Raw genomic sequence first — 25,028 nt, 5'->3', positions numbered from 1 at the left:
CTCTGTCTGTGTGTTTGTCACTCTGTCTCTCTCTGTCTGTGTTTGTCCCTCTGTCTTTCTCCGTATGTCTATTTGCCCCTCTGTCTCTATCCGTCTCTGTGTTTGTCCCTCTGTCTGTCTCCGTATGTCTATTTGTCCCTCTGTCTCTCTCTGTCTGTGTTTCTCCTCTGTCTCTCTCCGTCTGTCTGTTTGTCACTCTGTCTTTCTCCGTCTGTCTGTTTGTCACTCTGTCTTTCTCCGTCTGTCTGTTTGTCACTCTGTCTTTCTCCGTATGTCTGTTTGTCCCTCTGTCTCTCTCTGTCTGTGTTTCTCCTCTGTCTCTCTCCGTATGTCTGTTTGTCACTCTGTCTTTCTCCGTATGTCTGTTTGTCCCTCTGTCTCTCTCTGTCTGTGTCCCTCTGTCTCTCTCTGTCTGTGTTTGTCACTCTGTCTTTCTCCGTCTGTCTGTTTGTCACTCTGTCTTTCTCCGTATGTCTGTTTGTCCCTCTGTCTCTCTCTGTCTGTGTTTCTCCTCTGTCTTTCTCCGTCTGTCTGTTTGTCACTCTGTCTTTCTCCGTATGTCTGTTTGTCCCTCTGTCTCTCTCTCTCTCTGTCTGTGTTTCTCCTCTGTCTCTCTCCGTCTGTCTGTTTGTCACTCTGTCTTTCTCCGTATGTCTGTTTGTCCCTCTGTCTCTCTCTGTCTGTTTGTCCCTCTGTCTCTCTCTGTCTGTGTTTGTCACTCTGTCTTTCTCCGTCTATCTGTTTGTCACTCTGTCTTTCTCTCTGTTTGTGTCTGTCTTTCTCCATCTGTCTGTTTGTCTCTCTCTCTCCGTCTGTCTGTTTGTCCCTCTGTCTGTCTCCGTATGTCTGTTTGTCCCTCTGTCTCTCTCTGTCTGTGTTTCTCCTCTGTCTCTCTCTGTCTGTGTTTGTCACTGTGTCTCTCTCCGTCTGTCTGTTTGTCCCTCTGTCTGTCTCCATATGTCTCTCTCTCTCTCCGTCTGTCTATTTGCCCCTCTGTCTTGTCCGTCTGTGTGTCTGTCTGTCTCCGTATGTCTATTTGTCCCTCTGTCTCTCTCTGTCTGTGTTTGTCCCTCTGTCTCTCTCCGTATGTCTGTTTGTGCCTCTGTCTCTCCATCTGTGTGTCTGTCTTTCTGTCTTTCTCCGTATGTCTGTTTGTCCATCTGTCTCTCTCCGTCTGTGTGTCTGTCCCTCTGTCTCTCTCTGTCTATTATGTCCCTCTGTCTCTCTCCATCTGTCTGTTTGTCCCTCTGTCTGTCTCCGTATGTCTGTTTGTCCCTCTGTCTCTCTCTGTCTGTCTATTTGCCCCTCTGTCTTGCTCCGTCTGTGTGTTTATCCCTCTGTCTGTCTCCGTATGTCTATTTGTCCCTCTGTCTCTCTCTGTCTGTGTCCCTCTGTCTCTCTCCGTATGTCTGTTTGTGCCTCTGTCTCTCTCCGTCTGTGTGTCTGTCCCTCTGTCTTTCTCCGTATGTCTATTTGTCCCTCTGTCTCTCTCCGTCTGTGTGTCTGTCCCTCTGTCTCTCTCCGTCTGTGTGTCTGTCCCTCTGTCTCTATCCGTCTGTGTGTTTGTCCCTCTGTCTTTCTCCTTCTGTCTGTTTGTCTGTCCCTCTGTTTTTTTCCATCTAGCTCTTTGTCTGTCCCTTTTTCGTTCTTCGTCTGTCTGTTTGTCCTTCTGTCTTTCTCCGTCTGTCTGTTTGTCCCTCTGTCTTTCTCCGTCTGTCTGTTTGTCCTTCTGTCTCTCTCCGTCTGTCTGTTTGTTCCTTTGTCTTTCTCTGTCTGTCTGTTTGTCCCTCTGTCTTTCTTCGTCTGTCTGTTTGTCCCTCTATCTTTCTTCGTCTGTCTGTTTGTCCCTCTGTCTTTCTCCGTATGTCTCTTTGTCACTCTGTCTCTCTCTGTCTGTGTTTGTTCCTCTGTCTTTCTCTGTCTGTGTTTGTCCCTCTGTCTCTCTCTGTCTGTGTTTGTCCCTCTGTCACTCTTCGTCTGTCTGTTTGTCCCTCTGTCTGTCTCCGTATGTCTATTTGTCACTCTGTCTCTCTCTGTCTGTGTTTGTCCCTCTGTCTTTCTCCGTCTGTCTGTCCCTCTGTCTCTCTCCGTCTGTCTGTTTGTCCCTCTGTCTGTCTCCGTATGTCTGTTTGTCCCTCTGTCTCTCTCTGTCTGTGTTTCTCCTCTGTCTCTCTCTGTCTGTGTTTGTCACTCTGTCTTTCTCCGTCTATCTGTTTGTCACTCTGTCTTTCTCCGTCTGTCTGTTTGTCCCTCTGTCTCTCTCCGTCTGTCTGTTTGTCCCTCTGTCTGTCTCCGTATGTCTGTTTGTCCCTCTGTCTCTCTCCGTCTGTCTATTTGCCCCTCTGTCTTGCTCCGTCTGTGTGTTTGTCCCTCTGTCTGTCTCCGTATGTCTATTTGTCCCTCTGTTTCTCTCTGTCTGTGTTTGTCCCTCTGTCTCTATCCGTATGTCTGTTTGTGCCTCTGTCTCTCTCCGTCTGTGTGTCTGTCTTTCTGTCTTTCTCCGTATGTCTGTTTGTCCATCTGTCTCTCTCCGTCTGTGTGTCTGTCCCTCTGTCTCTCTCTGTCTATGTCTGTCCCTCTGTCTCTCTCCATCTGTCTGTTTGTCCCTCTGTCTGTCTCCGTATGTCTGTTTGTCCCTCTGTCTCTCTCTGTCTGTCTATTTGCCCCTCTGTCTTGCTCCGTCTGTGTGTTTGTCCCTCTGTCTGTCTCCGTATGTCTATTTGTCCCTCTGTCTCTCTCTGTCTGTGTCCCTCTGTCTCTCTCCGTATGTCTGTTTGTGCCTCCTCTGTCTCTCTCCGTCTGTGTGTCTGTCCCTCTGTCTTTCTCCGTATGTCTATTTGTCCATCTGTCTCTCTCCGTCTGTGTGTCTGTCCCTCTGTCTCTCTACGTCTGTGTGTCTGTCCCTCTGTCTCTATCCGTCTGTGTGTTTGTCCCTCTGTCTTTCTCCTTCTGTCTGTTTGTCTGTCCCTCTGTTTTTTTCCATCTAGCTCTTTGTCTGTCCCTTTTTCGTGTCTCTCTCCTTCTGTCTTTCTCCGTCTGTCTGTTTGTCCCTCTGTCTTTCTCCGTCTGTCTGTTTGTCTAGCTGTCTTTCTTCGTCTGTCTGTTTGTCCCTCTGTCTTTCTCTGTCTGTCTGTTTGTCCCTCTGTCTTTCTTCGTCTGTCTGTTTGTCCCTCTGTCTTTCTCCGTATGTCTTTTTGTCACTCTGTCTCTCTCTGTCTGTGTTTGTTCCTCTGTCTTTCTCTGTCTGTGTTTGTCCCTCTGTCTCTCTCTGTCTGTGTTTGTCCCTCTGTCACTCTTCGTCTGTCTGTTTGTCCCTCTGTCTGTCTCCGTATGTCTATTTGTCACTCTGTCTCTCTCTGTCTGTGTTTGTTCCTCCGTCTTTCTCCGTATGTCTGTTTGTCCCCCTGTTTTTTCTCCGTCTGTCTATATGTCCCTCTGTCTTTCTACGTCTTTTTGTTCGCCCCTCTGTCTTTCTCTGTCAGCTTGTCTCTCCCCCTGTCTTTCAAACAGCATGTTCTACTCTTAATTTTCCATTTTTCTATGGGTTTATATTTTCCGTTTTCAGCGATGATTTTGATGGTAGAACCATGATAAGTCTTGGAAATTTAAGAGGTCTTGCGCTTGGTGCACCATACATACTCTTTCCACTCTTTTTCACAAGCTCGTGCATTTGTACACCCAACACATCGTCGCAAACCACGTCCAAAATGTACGATCCTCTGACATTTGGATAGAGCTATATGCGGACTCCGAACGTGGCTTAAGACGATGCTGGTATAGCAGAAACGAGGCATGTCACCAAACGTTTGCATTGTGTAGTAGTTCTTAAAAGCCACAAATATTATACTATTTTGAAAAGTAAAAAAAAAACTGAACACCATAGCGCGAAGAAATTAAATCCCAATTAAAGTAAAGGAGTTGGGTGAATATAGTGTGCAGAAAGCCTATAGCTTCAGATATAGAAGACTCATGTTTAATTTGTGAATTAAGTCTTTAAGATTAAGTTCTCAGATCATTTTTTAAATTTATGAAATTATAATAAACAAAACATTTGTGAGAAAAAATTTCTCCACAAAATGTTTCCTTCATTTCAAAAATAATTTGGTATACGAGGGGTTCTAACCCTTGCAATAAAACGAGATTAGCACTCCAACCACTAGTCTTCACAAGTCCTGATGAAGAGTGGCATTTGAATCATGTTTGTAACATGAGCCTTGACTGAATGGACTTTTTCTTGAAGATGCGAATGCTATAACATAAAAGTATTTTTTAAGGTACAGTGGGCCTTTGCTGCATATTTTTGGTAACCAAAACTCATTTCGAAAAATAGTATTATATAATATGAGAAATTGACTCTTTTGCTTTCCTTAGTGTGTGTGTGTATAATATTTCATAGGCAAAAAATTTCAATCTTTGAATGATTTTTGCAAATTGTAGAGATTTTACAATAAATCTATTTCAATGTTACATGAAATATCGAGAAAAAAAATTGATATAAGATATATTTTGTTACACTATAGACTTTTCGCTCGTCATGTTCACCCATCTTCTTTCCGTGAGTGCCAATTCAATTGCTAAATCAGGCAATGTTTCAGATGTGAGTTGCTAACGTTAATTTAAAAGAAGGTTCGCACAAAATATTAGAACGAACACGTGTCTTGTAGAAGTTGCGCATTGCCATGCAAACGTAAAATTTCTAACAGGTAAAATTTTGGACCTGTAAATTCTCACATGTAAAATTTTAGACTTGATTTGAAAGATGTCATTATACATGTAGATCTATTTTAGACTTTCTGTCTTTTATCAGGTTATCACATTAATTTGTCAAATTTTTGCATTCTGTCATGCTTAAATTTATGAATCTTTATCTGTATTCATGATCATGTTTTTAACCATTTATTTTCAAATATTATAATACGTAATAAATTTGTACATTGAATTTCAATATGATTAAGGAGAAGAGGCACGGTATTTCCTGCCAAAGTTATTTTATCTGTTCAGTAATTAAAAATAATCTTCTATGTTTCATGTACTTCTGTCCCCTATCTGTATCTTTTACAGCTTCGAATTCGTGTAAATATGTATTTTTCATTAATCTTAAACTAATGCTATTTAGTTTTTAAATTCCATGACAAGAAAGTAAAAATTGCCAGAAAGTCTGCTAGATTTTAAAACAGACAAGAACACCAAACTCGTTTTTATTTATGATTAGAATTCGCAGTCAAGGGACCACGCGCTAATTACATTTCCTTGCTCCATTTTCATTAACATCCATCAAGGTGCAGCTTATGTTACAAAGTTATGAAAATATTCAAGGAACTTTTATTGGCGAATGTTCATCCCAGCGCGCTAAGATGAGGCCTCCGTCTCTTTTTCGACCAGAAAACGTATTTTTCTCTCAGCATGTTGCAGATTTTCATTCGTTAAGTATTTCCCTAAAATACTGGCAGGTGCCATTACATTGCGCAGCTAATTAAGAATCTGTTAGTTTTCAAGAAAAAATACATAACAGCCCATGTTGTTTCTGGCTTTAAGGGGACCCAGGCCCGACCGAGGTTAATCGAACTAGTTTTACCCTCCTGTAGAAAGACTAGTAAAAATACGTTTATGCATCCAGTTTGCGTCATCTGGTTTTTACAAAATTTTAAAAACATACGGAACGCAACATTTTTGTTATTCAAGAAAACCCATTAGTGTCGTTACAATGCAATTGTTTGAAAGCTCATATTATATCTTCTCAGTACGAAGGTTTTAAATTTGACTGTCACTCAAGAAAGATTAAGTATCAAGTTAGAGTTTACTAACTCGTGTATAGTTATATACTACACCCCTGGACCACTTCACGATTTGCTGGCTTTCATTCTCGTATTTCCTGAATTGCATGACCAACATGTATCGTATACGTTAGATGATATCCTCTAAATGAAATGGATGCAAGAGAGCGGGCTTTCTTTTTTGCCTAAATTGTTTTTAACATTTTTATATTAAGTGTATCTACAAGTGAACGCGTCCTTGATTTCGACTTCAGCTAGCGCGTGCCAAATTTTATCAGACATCACGCCATAATGTGACAACATGCAAAAAAGCAAAATTACAATATTTAATCCTTTTATTAGTATCACAGACTATGCGACAAGATTATAATGATTCATGACCATAACAGTGACATAAATTAGACCTGATTTGCGTTAAGTTCAAAACTATTGAACCTTGATCGCAGAACTACACAATGAACTAGAATTGACACTTTGGCGGATTCCTGAGAGTCTTCGGAGGCAGACGATTATTAACGTGATGAAGCGGCGACCAGAGACACCATAAAATCTGCCTTTCTATTGGTAATGACAGCCCGGGGGTCTAATTGGCAAATTCCGAAAGCTGCTAATAAGGAATCGAGGTCGGAATCTGGATACCGATTCCCTTCCGGTAAGCCGTATGCAAATTAGTCTCACAGCCATGTGACATCACGATCCTAATGAACTGTGGGTAAAACAATAACATAATTAAATATGGCATCTTTTATATTTTTTATATAAAGCTGACTCAAGTTTATTTATCCATTGTTTTATAAATTTTGCAGTGATCGTTGAATACGTACCACAAAATAATATTTCACAGTTTTTTCCGGAGGAATATCTTTGGCCTTTTCAGCTAAGACAGGAGCATCACTGTACATGAACTACTCAGTGGCTGAACAATAAGATGCACTATCTAAGTTCACAGTTAACAATTCAGTCAAATATAGAAATATCACAGACATGCTTATAGTTTGGAAACGTCTTATACGACGTTCCCAGAGAAATGAGGGGAAGGAATTTCCTCCATTGTGTGAATACCGGAAGTCCCGTCACTGTCTTGTTCTTGTAGAGGAAGTTTTTCATTGAAAGAAAACGTCGAGTGAACGCCAAAGTTCGTGTTTCCTCGATTTTGATATTTAAAACTACTACACCCATACGAACTTCCCGACCGGACAGGGTGGTTTATAGGTGACAGCGGCGACGTCCTATCCGGGAAAAATTTAGTCGACCTCTCTTGATGAAGCACATTGATTGGAGAAGGTATACTGCTTCTAAATTTTCCTAAATTAAAGAGAAATACATGCAGATTTTTCATTGTTTAAACTTCATATAATTTTACTCAAGGGCTTGGCTTTGTTCCTAATAACAATTGAAATGGGGAATAAAATGAGGATTTGTACCTTTCCTACTGTGGTACAGCATCCCTCTTCCTACTCCGTCACGTGTTTCGTCATCACTTAAGCCCCGCCCACTGTCACTATTGGTGGAGTTCATGGAACAGTTACTCTGGTTGTCCTCCGCCTGGGGTCTGGGGAAGGTCGGGAGGGTCTCCTACAATGATAAAATGATATCTATGTACACTTAAAGCTAAAAAACTAATGATGCTTTTTTCACTCTTCTATAACCCCAAAGAGATAGTTTATTCATTTTATTATGCAGTGTGTTAAAAAAAACAAAATTTAGTTGAAGGCGCATTATCTTTTCCACAATGCAAAGATCTGGGCCTCAGATAAATATCTTTTTGATAACTTTTTTACCTATTCATATTATATATGTATGTTATCAAAGTCATCCGTCATGCAAGTCAGAAAGTTTGGCTGTAAGACCTTTGCAAGTCTCCGTAATACGGGGAAGTCATGAATAAGTCCGTACTTAATACGTAAGTGACCAATGTGCTTCTTGGTAAACAGAAATTTGGGCTAAAAAAAATTAAGCCAGGAACTAAAACAAGTCTTGATGTCACGCACATTGCTGTCTAAAATACTTTAGAGTCGAGGCAGAATTACAGCAGGAAGAAAAATAAACCACATGTCCTAAACATGAAAAATGAATTGTGGAGAAAATGCAAAGCGGATGCAAAAAAATTGACAGGCCCAGGATACTGCCATTAAACCTGTTCACCATGCTCCTGTTAGGCCTTTTTTGTACTGTTTACACTGACAAAAAATGGACACGTGTTGTTCCGCGTCGCTGCCTTTCTACAAGTTCCCGTATCCAAATGTATGTCTGACATGGCGTTTTGGGAGGAAAAATAATGAAATTGGGAAGTTAGGACGGTGTAGCTGGAATTCCAAGTTGCAGATATTTATTTAGAAACCTTTGTTTCCGCTTTAAAAATAAGAAGAATGTGGGAATCAAATTATTTAAGTAAGAAAAATGATCTGTTTTTGTATAAAACCTATTTCTACTATACCTGGCCTTAATCGTTATTTTTAATTTAGAAACGAGTTTGGAGTGTTTGAAATTTAATGCTAGCCTCGTAAAACGAAACATTTAACAATACAGTATAAAATGTTGGTAGTTTGGGAAAAAAACATATTTTAAAAATCTAAACAGTCACAGATTCCCTTGGTTACATTTAAGCTTATTAATTCTAAAATATTTTGCAAAGGATTAAAATTTTTGAGAGAGATTGTATAATATATAGTGGATATGAACATCCAACACACGGTGTCTCTTGATACAATCTCCCCACTTAATTCATCGCGCTCTATCATACGAATAATTTATGCAAATTCCCCATATTTTCTTTCATTTTACCTTGTAGCCAAGCTACATAGAAATCAGATTAGGCAATAGATAAATAGATCACCAACCCGTGCACCGAGATTTTCTCGTTCAGGGGTCGAATTTATGCAGGAACCTTGTCTAGTATTAGACGATTTGTGCTGATAGTTAGTAGACGCCTCCAGGTTAATGAAGAGTTTATAGCCATAAGTTATAGGGAAAAACGTTACTAAGCATATACCTGTTTAATTAACCAAGAATTTGCCTGTTACAGAATTGATAGGTTTGTTAATCCAGTTTGCTTTTTTAGGGTACATAAGTATATCGAGAGTAGTGTATTGAGAAATTTAAGACAAAGATAAATAAATAAATAAATAATCACATAGTATTGTTAGATTTTGAAAAGTTGATTGTTTATTCAAACAGTATTTTAGTATCTACATGTATCTTTTCGTAAACATTGTAATGAAATAAAAACGGATTTTCACATCACGCTGAATGAGTAAAGGAGAGACCTTAACACAGCCATATTGGTGACCAAAATTAGATCCGAATGGTTAAATCAGATAGAATACGAATATATAACAAACATATTTAAAAAATCTGAAAGATAGTATTGCTCCTCTTACTCTTAAGTTTTCTCCTTCATTCTTATTTTATTGCATGCTTTTTAACATTTGTTGTTTGTATGTCATTTGTATACATGTTTCAATATGTTTTATATTCTTTGTGTAGGAAAGGACAATCTAATTTGGCAAAACTTGTTCCCTATTCTATATTGATTATATTTTAATGAAATAAGTTTAAATCAGTATCAAATCAATATTATTGGGTGCCTAGGCCGTGGAACGTGCGTCCAACTTTAAAATATTCAGAAATAAACCAAATTTCTGAAGGCAGGACGACAGTGTTCGCTTGTAAGTTAACGGAAGTAGTTGATGGGGCTTTCTGCACATCTCTACATCTGTTGCAGTTGCCTCTTCACGGGAATTCATGTTTAACACCGCCGACGTTTTAACGTCTCAACGGCTTGAAAAGAACTCTTAGAATATTTTTGTTTTCGTGAAATGCAAACGGTGCAAAACATACACACTTAACCTTAAACGTCTTAAAATTAACAAAAGCTTGTACCACAGGAATATGCTGCTGATTCTACATATGAAAAGAATTTTTGTCAAAATGCATTTTTAAAACATTAGCCATGTCTTGTTTATTCGACAAGCATAAAAATTTGGCAAATCCCCGGGTAAAATATTTATTTATTTTCTTAAATAATTCTACCGTTCAGAGTCAAGGATTGAATTTATTTATATAAACTTAGTTCAGTTCGTTTTATTGCATATGTTTTGATGTTACAATCTGTATTTTGTATCATTGCTCGCTCTAATTAGAAGATGGACGGGATCAGAGACGGATTAGTGGAAACGCTGTAAGGAGAATGCCATTTTCTCCTCTCAGCTCAAATCCGTAGCTTTGATGGACATTTATTATAATTTTCTTGATGTGGGCTCACAATTATGATGACTTTTGCAGAATTGATTTTCGTCTTGCACTTTGGGCCATGAACGCCATAAAAAAACGCGGTATGACACTGTGTAATTTGGTCTCTTGAGATGCCCGGATGTCAAAGAAAGGTGAAAGGGGAAAATGACCCTTATAAAGCCAAGTTCTGTTTAAAAACAAAGAAAATAGAAGCTGTGGAAATGAAATTAAAATCACTGGTCACTGTTGATCGGTTTCGATATGAACAGCAAGTTTTGGGGTACTTGTTACCGTCCATCCTCTCTATGAGACCCTATAACTCAACACATGCTTAATCTGATAAAGCGAAGTAGGAATCTTAACTTTAACTGGCTGCTTAATATATATTATATTGACATGCGATATATTTTAACCATGGCTTATCGGCGGATAAATAGCGGGGAAATTGGCCGATATCTTATCTAAGTTCGACACCATGTCGACTTCGTCGTGTTTTACCATTAATTTCTCCAGTGATCGCCCCTGATTAAGCATGTCGATTGCTACTCGTGAGGTGCTAACAGTTTGATTGATAATGGGATGAAAAATGGAATTTTTACCTTAAAATTAAAGAATCGCCTATTTCAGAGGATTTACACCTCTTCCTGCTAAAATGTGTTACAAAGCCTGTTTTAGCCTAAAACAATAGGCCAATTTTAATATTATTATTGCATAGTTCATAAAGCTAACAAATCTGTCCACATTTTTCACGTAGTTGGATTATTTAGGAAGAGTTAATTAGATTCTCTTTGTGGGGGATACAAAACATGGGAAAAATACAGAAATCGAGTTGATCTTAAACTCTGACATGTTCTGTGTCTTGTTTAATTTTCTCCTGAAGTAGATTCTGATGTTTTCAAGATTACGCGGCACCAAAAACGGAAATAGTACATATGCATTAAATGAAGTATCCCTCCACTCAAACAGTAAATGAGGGACAGTGTGGCCCCCGTCCTGCTGGGAGAGAGCGTGGCTTCCAGTTTACAGGAACTGCAGAGATGCATGTCATGGTATGGGTTACCCCAAAACCTGAAACTGCTCAAGTTGTCCAAACAAATCTGTTTAGCATTGTCGACAAAGCAAGATTACTTCTAAACATCGTTTGAATGCCATAAGTTGGTTTCACGTGCGAAAACATTTTATTTCAATGAGAATCAATTGTATTATGAGAGTTATATTCAGGGGGTTCCGAGAACAGACGGTTTATTCATTATCTTTCTAAAGCTTTATTTTTAGGAACTAAAGCCTTTTTAATACTTAATTTAAAAAAAGTTTCGAATTAGCTTATTTTCTCATTGCGAAAAGTGAACATCTATCCTGTTTTTCTCTTAAATGATTATGGCAGTTACAACGAAAAAATCATTCAAAACAAACATTAGCAAATCATTCAATTCTCTCAAAAATAATGAAATACAGATTTTTTAACCTCGTGCCAAAGGATATTTTTGGATCCATGGGGGGTTTCTCTTACCCCTTTTCTCTAAAGTCACTTAAGCTAAGAAACTTTTCTGGCATCTTGATAAATAATTACATAATTTCAGTTAAAACGACGTTACCTTAAAGACTTTGATTTTCTAAACATTTGTACTAGGATTTCAAGTGGACCAATGATGTTTACTTTGTAAATTATCAACAGTAACTAATACGTACAATGATCTGTTAACGGTGGTCGATAATTTCGATCTTTATCAGTCCCTCATGTTAATGAATTGTCACCTCGTCTTCGGGGACATAACAGGACATTATGTAACCCTCCACAAAGTTACTAAGAATTGGTCCTATTCTACAGCAGTCTCTACATGTAAATTATTCATCCAAACCCTCGGCGAGCATTCACTCCCATTAATGGGTTAACTTCGATTTAATTAGATGAAATAGTTCGTGATGTGAAAGAGGCTGCTCATTACAGGTGTCAGTGATATAAATAAGAGGTATTAATTGAAACACTTTTCCCTGGATTCTATTGTAATCCCCGTACTTTTACCTGTTGATAACCAGCGCGCATCATGGTCGGATTCAAAAAGGCTTTTACATAAGACTAAACCGGCACCGTGTAATTCATGGACTGGAGTCTTGGAGTGGAGTTATGGAGTGGAGTTTGGAGTGGAGTTTGGAGTCAATTTTGGAGTCAAGCAAAATTGCGTTTGTTAATAGAAATAGAGTTCAGAAGAAACTGGTTTTTTCACCTAAAGCATAAACATTAATGGAACGCATGTCCGTTTTCTGCTTGTCCGTAGATAACACCTTATCTTGAACTGTGGGTTGAATAGACATATTAATAAGTAGTCAAGACAATCAAAAACACACAGATTACCTCATGACATAAATATTTCTTACTTTCATATATGGTGATATTTGAACCATGAGGAATAAGTTTTTAATATTTAGCATATTCATTTTTTGTTAAAATAATTTTTTCACGTATTTCGTATCATTCAACCTTTTCCTTCAGCTTTAGATATAATATGAATAAATGAAATAATACTTATTACATTTTTTATCGTCTTATTATCACTGTGCCTTTTCTTTTCATGCCCTCGAAATAGAAGATTCGAAGAGGGTATTTAGTTTTTGCCTTGTCTGTATATCTGTCTGTTATTCTGTTTATCAGCACAAAATTTAATCCTATCCAAAGCTTTTGAGTGGGTAGGGCTGTGGCTTTCTTATTTCTTATGTGTATTTCTTGTGACAAAACTTCTCTTCTGGAATCACCAAATTTGACCTCTTGACCATGAACTTAGGGTTTGACCCACTTTTACCAATAATTTCTGAACTTTAACCATAGCCAGTATTTTTATTAGTTGATGCTAGGGCTTTCATACTTGACATGTGCATCCACTGTAACAAGACCTTTCATTAGGTATGAAATATTTGTACGTTTGACCTTAGAACTTGACCAGCTTTTTAAAATATCTTGACCATAATGTCTGAACTGTTAGTACTAATGTTTTTATGCTTTTCAGGTATATTCCTTATGACAAGACTTTTATTGGGTATGACAATATTTGACCTTTTGACATTGACCTTAATGTTTGACCCACTTAAAAATACATTGACCTAGACAATTTGAGAAATTTCAACCCTCACCATAAGCTGCCATACAGGGGCATCAGTGTTTCACAAATACATCTTGTTGATAAATTATGATATAAAGAATATTTTTAAACATCTGCTAAGATGGAATAGTTCTGTGCTTTTCCTCAATGAAAAAAGACATTAAACTATCAAATACCTAAATAACGGGACTACTATAATATTTGTACATTACTTTTTGGAGGAAAACACTGGCTAATCCTCTATTCATTTTCAGTTTCCCTCAAAAATGTTTGTACTTTATATATACATGTCAAGGTGATTTAATGGATCTGTTGTAATAGAAATGCACTGCCGGCTCTTGACAGATTCTGATAAACTGAGTTTGTGGGACATACAGTGGCAGTATCAAATTCCTGAAGAGTCTCTCATGGGTATTAATTTCATTTCATTCATGAAGTCATCATTTCTGTTTCATTTGTTTATGAAATGGAATTAGGTTAAATTGTTTCACAAGTTCATTGACAGAGCCTGTACAGCCTCAGCATGTCTTAAATTCATACCCCTGATGATCATAAAGTCAAACACATATTTAATAAGTTACAAGTATTAGGTCTTGGACCACATTATCAATCAGTTTTATTTAGGTTAGTAGTTGTAGGAAGTTATCGATTAATTTTGATTTATGTGGTTATTAGTTCAATAATAATGTTCAACATACTTACAATGTATATACAAATGTACCAAATATTTATTAAATTAGAAGTTTATCTTGCCAATAAATTATTTTAGAATATTGAAGACAATCATACAAATGCCACTGCTGAAAAAAAATTCTGCATAATTATATTTAAAGAAAATCTCAGACTCCAAAAATTGACTCCAAACTCCACTCCAAACTCCACTCCATAACTCCATTCCAAGACTCCAGTCCATGAATTACACAGTGCCGACTAAACCACCTGTACTTCATAATCAATACGATACCTTATTACGGGGTCTAATACTGATGCCAGATTTATTTAAATTAATAGTCACTGTAAAAACAGTTGGAATATACTAGTATATCAATTTCTTTTTTGTTCTAATTTTGAAATTAAATACAACTGATTACTAATAGTAACCAAATAAAATACTGTATTCTTGCAGAAGCAATTTCCAGACATTAATAATTTTGACAAACTTACCCCGTAGACTGGGTTAGGGACACTCAGACTTGTCCCGTCGTCCTTGATATCCGGGGCAAAGGTCACTACTTGGTTTTTCTGTCGTCTATCGATATCCACTGAACCAGGGTATCGAGAAATATTCAATATCTTCTTATCTCCATCAACCGCACCATCGATATATGGATTGATAATCGATAGTTTATTTTCGTCATCTCGAGAAACACTTGAAGGAGAAAATGGTTTATCAACTTTGATTATGTCCTTCTGATTCTTACGATTATTATCTAACCAACGAATAATACAAATTGCCAAGATAATGAAGCCAGACAAGGCCAAGGTTACTGTGACTAGTACAATCACTATGGTAATATTGGTCTGACTGTTCGAATCCAGGTATTCAGAACCAGCAACTTTGACAAGGAACTCGGCTCGACTTGTTTGAAACACTAGCCCACGGTCTGTAGCAACAGCCATAAGATTAAAAATCTGACCAGAATATTCCTCTAGTCCTTTCTTAGCAATAATGTCACCCGTATGGATATTGGCATAAAAGACTTCTGAGAAATTGGTTCCTTCGATGCCATACGTGATCTCCCCATTCTGTTCCTTATCTGGGTCATTTGCCCGTATACGTGCGATTATTGTTCCGGGTTTAGTGTTTCGGGGCACAAGAACTGTATTATTGGTACTTGTTGGGAAGATAAACTTTGGACTATTATCATTCTCATCAGCAATCGTAATTTTCACTCGAGCTGAACTACTCTTTGGAGGTTGACCATTGTCAACAACGTAAACCGCAAAGTCATATAATTCTTGAGACTCTCGATCTATAGGTCCAGTCGTCAAAATAACTCCATCTTTGGTGACGTTGAAGGGCTGCGTTCCACTTTCTGAATAAAATTCGAATTCGCCATTTACTCCTTCGTCAAGATCCATAGCCATAACTCTCCCCACTGCCGTTCCTGGTGGTTTTCTTTCGGAAACTTTGAATAAGAACAAGTTTTCCATAAAGGTTGGAGGAACATCATTTTCATCGTTGACCTTGACCATTACAGTAGCTGTTGATGACTTGGGTTCAGGACCTTTGTCAAATGCCTTGACTCTGAATATGAAAGAAGATACTTTTTCTCGATCAAAAGAAATCCCCGTGGTCACTCTTCCCGAGACAGGGTCTATTGCTAGAAGAAAATGCTGAGTTTCGTTGCTAAGGACTAGTTCATATTCCACTTCCGCGTTTATTCCGTCGTCTGCGTCAGTCGCCTGCACTTGAATGACTTGGGCACCTTTGCGATTATTTTCTGGAATACTTCCTTGATATATGTTTGAAGTGAACATTGGAGCATTGTCATTAGAGTCCTGGATGTTGGCTTTGAATGTGTGGTTAGAGGATAATGGGGGTGATCCAGAATCGGTGCAGATAATTGTTATTGTATGACTGGGCGAGGTTTCTCTATCAAGAGGCTGTGCAACAGTTACTTTGTATTCGTTCACTTCAAGCCTCTGTATATTGAAATATGAATTGTCTGTCGTGCAGATGACATGACCATTCATTCCAGAGTCGCTATCAATGACGACCACGTGCGCTATAACAGCCCCAACAGAAGTGTCCTCAGAAATGAGTGCAACATCGGAGGATGGGAGGAGTGTCACGTGAATCTCGGGAGGGTTATTTCTGGAGTCTATGACTGTGACCTTGACCGAGGTTTGGGTCGTCAGAGGCTGGTCACCCAAATCGCTAGCTTCAACTATTATTCGATAAGGATTACCGTCATTATAAGGCAGAGTCTTTGCAACACTCAAATCACCAGTAGATTCATTTATTGCAAAAAGTTGTTTAATATTTTCGGACTGGTGTGAACTCAGGCGGTATCTTATTTCGGCATTTTTTCCAGTGTCAAGGTCAGTTGCAGAGAGGGTAAGAATGACAGTTCCTACTGCAACATCTTCCCTTACGGACACATTGTAGATAGTACTGCTAAGCATCGGAGCGTTGTCATTGACGTCCGTTATCCTGACATTCACGAGCATCTTCTCTGACCTTGGGGGATTCCCGCCATCAGAGGCAATGACAACGAGGTTATAGGAGTCCTGAACTTCCCTATCGAGCTCTTTATCTACCACTAACTTCACCACAGATGTACCGTCTAAATTTTTAACAAAACTGACAGAAAAAGGTGAGTTCGCTTGCTCTAAGGTATAGGTGTTAAGGGTGTAATTGGGGCTCGTGTCTGCATCTTTGGCACCATCGATAGTAAAAGAGTTTCCTATGAGGGTAGACTCGGGAATGTCCAGGCTCATAGAACTCCGTGGAAACACAGGAGAGTGGTCGTTAATGTCTTGTATGTAAATTATTAGCAGTATTTTGGTAAAATAGCTTCTTATGCTCGATTGTGCAGCGGCTTCAAATGATATTTTACAAACAGTGGAAAAACGACACACTAGTTCACGGTCGACCACCTGAGAGGTATACAGATTACCTGAAGTTTGATTAATGGTGAACAATGATACGTAACTGTCCCCAGACAGAAGACTGTACCGAAGTGTTCGGAAATCACTTGGAGTCATTTCGGACATCAGGTTAGAATCCATTGCAACGTTTCCGATATATGTCCCATTCGGAACTTCCTCGTCAATACTATATATAATTTCACGTCCATGACAGGTAGTAAGTAAGAAAATCAATGTAGCAAGATACAGCCACATTTTAACGATCTAATTCACAACACTTGATTTATATCATATTTCTCCAACTCAGATGTTCAACTTTCTTCTTTGGTGGTGAATAGTTTTTAGGTAATTTTGATGCTGTCAAATTAGATCCGCATTCTGTGACACTGATATAGAGTAAAAAATTCGAACACATGGAATCACTTAGACATTTCATATCATTTCACTTCAGTAAAACTGCCGAATTTCTTCTTTTGGAACTAAATTACGGCGATACTTCTCTCTCTATAATGAACGGCTGCCTTCCTGCAAAATGAAAGCAATTATAAATATTTACATAACATCGTGGGTAATAATACTTAAAACAGATCAACAAGTCAAAATATTTGCCAGTTAGAAATTTAGCATGTGTTTGTGAGACGGTGTCTAAACAAGTGGCCCAAGACGTGTGAAATAATTTACATGAACACCTCGTTTCACGCAACAGAAGCCGACATTTACCTTTCTATTGTACCAGATAATCACCTATGGGAGACTGTAAAACCTTAGGAAAACACAACTGTCCACACATCAAAGTTCTCTCCTCATTATCAAACTTTTTGTTGCACTGCAATTTCATTGCGTGGCCACGCCCCCTATCTATTTACTATCCAATGGTAGCCCCGCTGGTGTATTGATGCGGTTCCCAAGCACGAGGCACTCAGTAATTTTACTATCATAAATATCTTAAACAACATTTAATCCTCGTATCTTCGTATTGTCAATTATCATAATACCCCTTTCACAATTTTACCTGCAAATGCTTCATCATTCGTAAAATCTTTTAATGCCTATTTTTGTGTATCTATTTCGAAGATCTATGCATAATTCCGTCTAATTTAAATTCTTTTAAGCCCAAAATCCGATTTTCTCTCAAATGAGTAACCGTTATTGATATTATACAGATAAAAGGGAAACATTTTTTAAAGAAATGTTAAATATTCAAATAATTGAAATCTTACTTTAGCGAGATACCTTCAGGTACCATTTGTTTAGAAATAGCATTTGTCATCAAAGCCATGGACTTTGTGTGAATCAAATTTAGACTAAATCATTTTTAAATTAAGCTATAAGGAGACGAAATCTGATCAAAGAAGCCCAAAACCGGATAAATATAAACAAAGGAACCAAAAATCATCTTGGGGGAGGTCTTGACCTATCCGAAATAAAGCTTTGATACGAACTTCATAGCCCCCGTCAACAATACAGAGATTCTTTAATAGATCGATTTATCAGTGTAATTTTATATACATGTCGGATAAACAAGTATAAGTCTATTGTTCTAGATGTTTAATAATAAAAAGGATACATTTAATTTACGGAATTGACACTTTAACTGATAACTACTGAATTGAATGCGTGTGAAGATACTAAGACGCGCCTACAAAAAACGCATCAGATGTGAGATAACGCGACTTGGGAAGGCTTTTGTTTTTTGCTCGAAGAATGAAGAATAAAAAAGGGTGACGATGGCGAACTAAGATTAGGCAGTCTTAGTCATCCAGCAAGATTTTGAGTCGAACATGCTCTTTGTTAGCCCCCTGTGACAGTAAATACAAGACTAAATCCATTTATTGTCGTGCAAATATAATTAATTCGATGATATTATCGGAAAAAGGTTCTAACGTTTGTTGGAGATCAGAAAACCTTATTTTGGGAGAAAATACGCAAAATTACAATAATATAAAGAAGTTTTTTGCTTCTTTGTGTCAGTAAATATCCAAGTAAATCCAATTTTGCTATGCAAATATTATTAATCTGCAGATTTTATGGTTAATCACGGCTTATTCCCTGACCACTGTCCGCGTGAAGAATCGATGACGGGAGAGAAATTAATTCCGGGGAGAGGGGCACGTGCCGATAGAAACAAAGAAAGCATGTAATGTCGTCCACGAAAATGTGGAAATTTTATTATCAGAGAGCAAGGCGAGATGAAATGCAATAACGCTAATCATTTCAACAGATGCATTACCACTTCTTAGCATTTTTACACCAAGATAAATAACCTTTGACAACCTTAATGAATTATAAGTAATACTTTTATTTTCGTACGCTTTGTTTCACGAATAAGGGACCTCCATATCTAACGGTTGCTGTTCGTTTTAGAGGATTTTTGAAAATTACTAACAAAGCACTCTTAATGATAGATAAAAGAGAGAGATTGTTTTGGTTAATTATTGGAATAACGTGAAACACACCACCTTATTGTTCGATAAAGAAACACGAAAGATTGGCGAAGGTGGTCTGGGATACTTCTACTAAGAAGTACTGCCATCTCATTTATTAACCAGAGAGCTATTTAAGATTGGTTAAGGTCAAATTGCATGATCAAAAAAAGGCCTGCTGGGGAAACAGATTAAGGATAAGTTTTCGAAGTCACACGAGACAGAACTTAATTCTCAAAGTATTTTCTTAGTTTTCCCTTTATATATGTCATATTTTATAAATAAAAAAGTAAAGAATCCTTGACAACCGAAATATCTTTCAGTTGGATCTTTTTCACTTAATTTGAACAAGTTTATATCTGACATTTCTAATATTTCGGGTAACATTTCAAATCCTGCCGCTCCGAAATCAACCCAGTTTCTGATTTCAATTCTTATAAATAAATTGTGGTATCGCTTTCTCTACCTTTAGGGGTAAACTTATCCAAGGAATGTTCTTATTTACACAGGGGTCATTCAGGTATCTATGACAACGACACTCTTTTTTGATTTTATCGGGCAATGGACACTGAGTCACACTGAAAATTGCTTGAGCCTACCCACTATAGTAGGGTGACAGTTTATATATCATTACATAACACCAGTCTTTTCAGACAGCCATTCCAGGTAGACAACAGGTGTCAATGTATATTTGTTTTCTACAAACTGTGATTTCCTTCTTTCTAAAGAAAAAAATATGATTAAGAAGACGTGGAATTCTATTTTGATTAAAGTAGCCTTATTTTTTTTTTAAATTTCGATCCAATTACACGGTTGCTTAAGTAAGCCTACACCTAGTAAATCCCTGACTATACCCTTGACGCTGTTAGATGTTTTACACCCCATGAATGCGATGAGATGGTGATTCTGAATTCATTTATTTCCAAAAAGGAATCCCCTAAAATAACACGTTTGTTGACAAGGATACATTTCTATTAATTCCCTGTATAATGAACTGTCTCCGTTGCCATGATAAAGCGAATTTATAATTTATGTTGAGTCTTTTACATAACCACTCAGCGGTAACATCTATATAATTTCTGTTTTATATTTTGATGTTTAATATGAATTGAAATTCTAGATTTCACCTCAAATTTCAGGTACTATAATATATACATAAGTATAGGAGCTAAGTGGAGTATACAGTGAAATTTGAACGTCTGCGATGATGAAATTGCATTTAACCGTTTTGGTCTTTACAGTGTACAAGCTACAATAATAATATTTCGTTACTTTGCAAGAAAATTTCTACACACTTTATTTCTACAGCTTTTTCCCCATATCATTAGTGTCAGTATATATCGTTAAATTTTAGTTTGATATTTCTCTCCGCTACTGTTTTGTGGCCACTGGTCATGACAAGACCTCGTAATAGAGTTTTCACTTCCGGCCAACGCGAGTTGATAATGGACGTTGATTTCCATTTAGTGAAACATAGTCTGACTTGGTCACTGATATCAGAGAGTGAATTATATTTTCCTTCTCTTTGTTTTTTGATAATGTCTGTAGAATTAAGCATTATCTGTTTTTCTTCAGTAAATCAGCCGTAAGGTGGCCTGCATTAGTTCTTTACGATACAGCTGATGGATATAAACTGTGTGCTTAAATCACACTATCACGAAAATATCTACGTACAAGTATCTTATAAACCTTCAATGTAAAAGTTTTCCTTTAGTCCTTATCTTCTAAAAATATTGTTAAAGTTGATCGCCAAAGAAATCGAATTGTTGCGTAATAAGTGTTTCTTTTGTAAGCATTGTTGTCAGGTATAAAAAGATTTACATTGATTGTTTCTTCAAAATCCATCATCAGATCACCAGATTAAATATAAAAGGTAACGATCATTTGTACAAGTCTTGTCTGTATCTGTCCAGAAGCAGTGATTGAAAAGCGGTCTCATTCGTCGAATACGCCCGAGGCAGTTCCGAAAATCAGTACGCGATTGCGCATTGATTTAATCTTGTGCATTTCTTTCTGTCTTTATCTGATATACATGTAGACTGACTTTATTAAAACATCAGTGAAATGTCATAAAAACATTAATAGTACTACACAATAATAAACATTTTCTCAAGTCCTCCTTTTGTTGTATACCGCTACTTTTTCACTGACTGGTGCCATTCAAACAAAGGCGTTTTCAAGAAATCTTTGAAATTATGGCGCAAGTTATCAGCTTGATGACGTTTTCATAACTTACGATGGAGCCCGCTCTATCGTCAATTTTCTGAAGATCTTGATCGGTGTCAATGAGACAACAGCTTTAATCCGAACTGATCTCGGGTCTTGTCTAGCATAACATCGGAGCACCTAATCTATCACTTGTTTGGAAAGCTCTTGTCAATTATACGAGTTCTTCATTTTCGTCATTCCTATGTCATTTCTAATTCTTTATCCAGTGTTCTTCAGTGGACTAATTAAAGTAAGGTACGGACCTACAAGTGACTTACAAACTTCAAACGTTCATTTACAGTAACTCGATTAACTTGTACAAGAGAAAGAACACTTTCCATTGGTTACGAAGGTAATTTGTTATCTACCGTATTTACAAGACCGTAATACGTTTTGAAACAGTAGGAAAATAGAAATATCACTTCGTTATAATAATTGTCTTCGCTGTAACTGTGTTTTACTGTAAAGTATATCAACATCAATAATCAGATGTGTATAGCCCCTTTTGCCGCGGAACAATACTGGTAGAATCAGAGTCCAAGAGGATAAAGATTAGAAGTGTTCCATCATATCGCAAACGTTTTGTACCAACCAAGGTAAATACATGTATGTGAAATATGAATGACCCTGTGCTAACTAATTAAAAGTTATGGCCAATGTTAAAGATTTTTTTAAAGATGGGTCAAACTCAAAAGTCAAGGTCAAAAATAATTATATCCTTAGAAAAGCCTTGTCACAATAAATACATGAGTGAGTTTGAAAGCTCTAGCACCAGCTCTTCAAAAGTGATGGCCAAGGTTAAAGATACGTAAAAATTGGTTGTAAAAATGGATTAAAAATCCAAGGTCAAAAGTCAGATATGTTGGTACCCAAAGGTAGGCCTTGTCACAAAAAATACACATGGGATATCAATGTCATGACCCAACCAATCAAACATTATGGATAATGTTCAAGTTTTTTGCGGACAAATAGACGGGCAGACCAGACAGGTCAGAAACTACATACTCCCGAATCTTCGATTACGGGGACCAAAAAAGTTTCAAGTTATTAAACTTTACAGAAGAGCAATGAAACTTGAAGAGGGGAAAAGAGAAAATTGAAAAGAAAGTGTATCTTCTGATTTGCTTTATGATATTTCCAAAATACTGAGCTTTTCGGAAGGAAATATAGGTTTCCATTGTGGTCATTTGGCGGGAACAAAATTACAGTGGTCAGATCTTGGGGACGCGAGGTGTCATTGAGTCGTGTTTACTACAAGACTTCGGGGAAAGACATGATTTACTTGACGCCTGGGTCATATGTAACATGATGTGTGGGACATAAAAAACGTCAGCTCACAGAGAGATAGCTGTCGCGCGATTATTATCCACACCAAAGTACAAATGTGCAGGAAAATATGTAAATATTGAACAAGAAACAAGAAACGATTGCCAAGTTTGCAAATGCATCAAAAATATATTTTGTATAGTTGCAAATATTCTTTTCATTGAATACTGTCTTTTTCACATTAGAAAAAGAAATTTGAAACTATGACTATAACGTTCTAAGAGTATTTTAAAATAATAAATGCATAACAGTTACTGTTTTGTAGTCGTTGATAGGCGTACCTCTTGACCAAACTCTGAACCGCATTATATGAACGTTATTGCTGTTTTGTCTTGTACCTCCATAAAGTTAATGAATCGCCGCAATAAACGAAGGATTGTGGCGAGAGGAGCGCGGATTTAGTGTATATTTTGGTAGGAAAGGTAAAAATACATGAAAAAACCTGAGAAGTGTCTACACTAGTTCTTCCAAAAATATCACATGTCAGAAAGTCATCGAACTGCTTAACTGGTACATGTATCTAGAGATGCAAAGCGACATTCAAAAATGTTTGAGAAAATTCTAACTGTGCTTTATTACCAATTCATACGAATACTACTACTAAGCAGACTGGAACACACCCTTCATTCACATTTTCAAGTGATTTTTACTCAAATACTAGTAGGCCTATAAGATAATTTTTTCAAAATTGTCTTTCCCGATGTAAAAGAAAGTTTGCACATGATTTTTGTTGCAACTTGCTTGCTTTCTTGACACATAGCAACTAACCATCATTACATGTACATGTATTATCAAAAGCTTGATAATAAAAAAAAAAACAATACATCCTGTTCTGTTGAAATTTCATTACATTCACATGCTTAAAAGAGATTTAAAGACAGCAAATAAAACCATACTTACTTTTGAGAGTATCTTCGGTAAGAATCCACGTATATCAGCTTCCTGGTCAATAACAGGCAAATGTCCCTCACAGATCACCCGTGTCACCTCATTTAGATCTAATCTTCCTGTACCCACAAAAGGTGCCAATTGTCACACCCCCATTTGTCAAACATAATCTTTTTAACAAAAAAATCGATTTTCAAGAAGACAACTTATTTAGTACATCCCAGCAGTATAAGACAGTATATAGTTATCCCCGGGCCTCGGTAGTTCTCGCTGTTCGGTGCTCGCCTTGCGCCCTCGGGGTACCGATCACTATGCGCTTGATTGACAGTACAGTATTGATGCAATGACATGGACATCAATCTCCTTATAATACGACTTAATAGGCAAATAATCATTATCTGTTTACAGAATACATATTAGTAGATCGGTACACATAGAAAGCAACCCGATGCACCGACTCTGCGTAAGAAAGGTTGTTTTGAACCTAAAGGATGGCCGGGTGGCGTCGTGGTGCCTGAATCACACATCCTCAATGACGAACAGAAAGGAACCAATGAAAACGACATCTAGAAATTGGTCGATTGTGGATAAACAACTTCAAGATGTATTTTTTATGGCAAAGAATTTAATTCTAAATTGACACTTTTCAACAAAAGTTTGACTTGTTCCCTGCTGAGTGTGATGTGCTGGAATCTTAAGTTTAATGCCCGATTCAGCCGTTTTTCTGTTCGGAAGGAATTTCGTTTTCCAACTTTTTTTGTATGTAACGAGTGTTACTGTAATCAAAACAGATAACAAAGCGATTGGAGCACTAAAAATAAATCGAATAAGTCTAAATAAACCATCAGAAATTTTAATTAAATACACTTTCCTTCTTCTTTTCTCAAACAGTTAGATATTGAAATGAAAAGAAAATACAAAAAGTTTGTGTTAAATTATTTTAAATCGTATGAGCTTTGTCATTCAACAAATTTCAGCAGCGATCAAATATAACATGTAATCGTGTATCCCGGTACAAAACTTCGATAAAATCGAGGGAAATTCACGTATTTTTAAAACAAAGTGGGGAAAAAGAAAACTTTCATATCTAAGGATTTTGGGGTAAATTGCAAGAAGAAATCCCATCTTCACCAATTCAATCCATCTTAATCTCCTCTTTCTACTGGAATCTGACAGCCCCCTCTATATTCAGAACGCTATCTGATCTATCTAAATCCCATCTTATTTTCTCTGAAGTAATGTCTTTTTAGTTCAGTCTCAATCCCTATAATTTTTCAGTGATGTAACAGAGTAAGATAACATCTGGTTTGGAATACTTTAAATCATGTTCACTTGATACTTTAGACTATTGTACGTTTAAGAAAGTTTATAAACGCATTGCACTAAAAACCGAATTCTGACAGTTTTGATTTCAAAATAACAATGGAAAATCTTATTTCTCAAACTTACATCAAGGTTAAATTTGAAAGTTTAAAAAAAGTTAGAAA

The 25,028-nt window shown here is 37.2% G+C and overlaps 2 protein-coding genes and 1 pseudogene across 4 annotated transcripts; all 3 read right to left on the bottom strand.

Annotated features, from left to right (window-relative positions):
* Positions 1–128: 128 nt before the first annotated feature.
* LOC134242547 (RNA-binding protein 25-like) lies at positions 129–1,160 on the bottom strand. Its single transcript, XM_062724652.1, has 2 exons — positions 990–1,160; positions 129–734 (listed from the first exon to the last, which is right to left on the bottom strand). The coding sequence occupies exons 1-2, from the start codon at positions 1,158–1,160 to the stop codon at positions 129–131; spliced, it is 777 nt and encodes a 258-aa protein (XP_062580636.1).
* Positions 1,161–1,207: 47 nt separating this feature from the next.
* Positions 1,208–3,513, bottom strand: LOC134242545 (octapeptide-repeat protein T2-like; annotated as a pseudogene).
* Positions 3,514–6,091: 2,578 nt separating this feature from the next.
* On the bottom strand, positions 6,092–24,058 carry LOC134242515 (protocadherin beta-11-like). Of its 3 annotated transcripts, none has more exons than XM_062724615.1 (5): positions 23,554–24,058; positions 14,267–17,221; positions 7,199–7,349; positions 6,599–7,079; positions 6,092–6,480 (listed from the first exon to the last, which is right to left on the bottom strand). In XM_062724615.1, exons 2-4 carry the CDS (start codon positions 16,949–16,951, stop codon positions 6,781–6,783), a joined length of 3,135 nt encoding a protein of 1,044 aa, XP_062580599.1. In that variant the 5' UTR covers positions 16,952–17,221; positions 23,554–24,058; the 3' UTR covers positions 6,092–6,480; positions 6,599–6,780. The 3 variants fall into 3 exon arrangements, with proteins under 3 accessions (XP_062580599.1, XP_062580598.1, XP_062580600.1); XM_062724614.1 differs by lacking the exon at positions 23,554–24,058 and adding an exon at positions 17,417–17,558; XM_062724616.1 differs by lacking the exon at positions 23,554–24,058 and adding an exon at positions 17,441–17,545.
* Between the last annotated feature and the right edge of the window lie 970 nt (positions 24,059–25,028).

This window comes from Saccostrea cucullata, unplaced genomic scaffold, assembly GCF_032062105.1.
Source record: "Saccostrea cucullata isolate Sc308-1 unplaced genomic scaffold, CSIRO_AGI_Scuc_v1 ctg266, whole genome shotgun sequence".
In the NCBI taxonomy this organism is placed as follows: domain Eukaryota; kingdom Metazoa; phylum Mollusca; class Bivalvia; order Ostreida; family Ostreidae; genus Saccostrea; species Saccostrea cuccullata.
The sequence above is the reverse complement of the archived record's forward strand: the minus strand, read 5'-3'. Positions and strand labels throughout refer to the sequence as shown.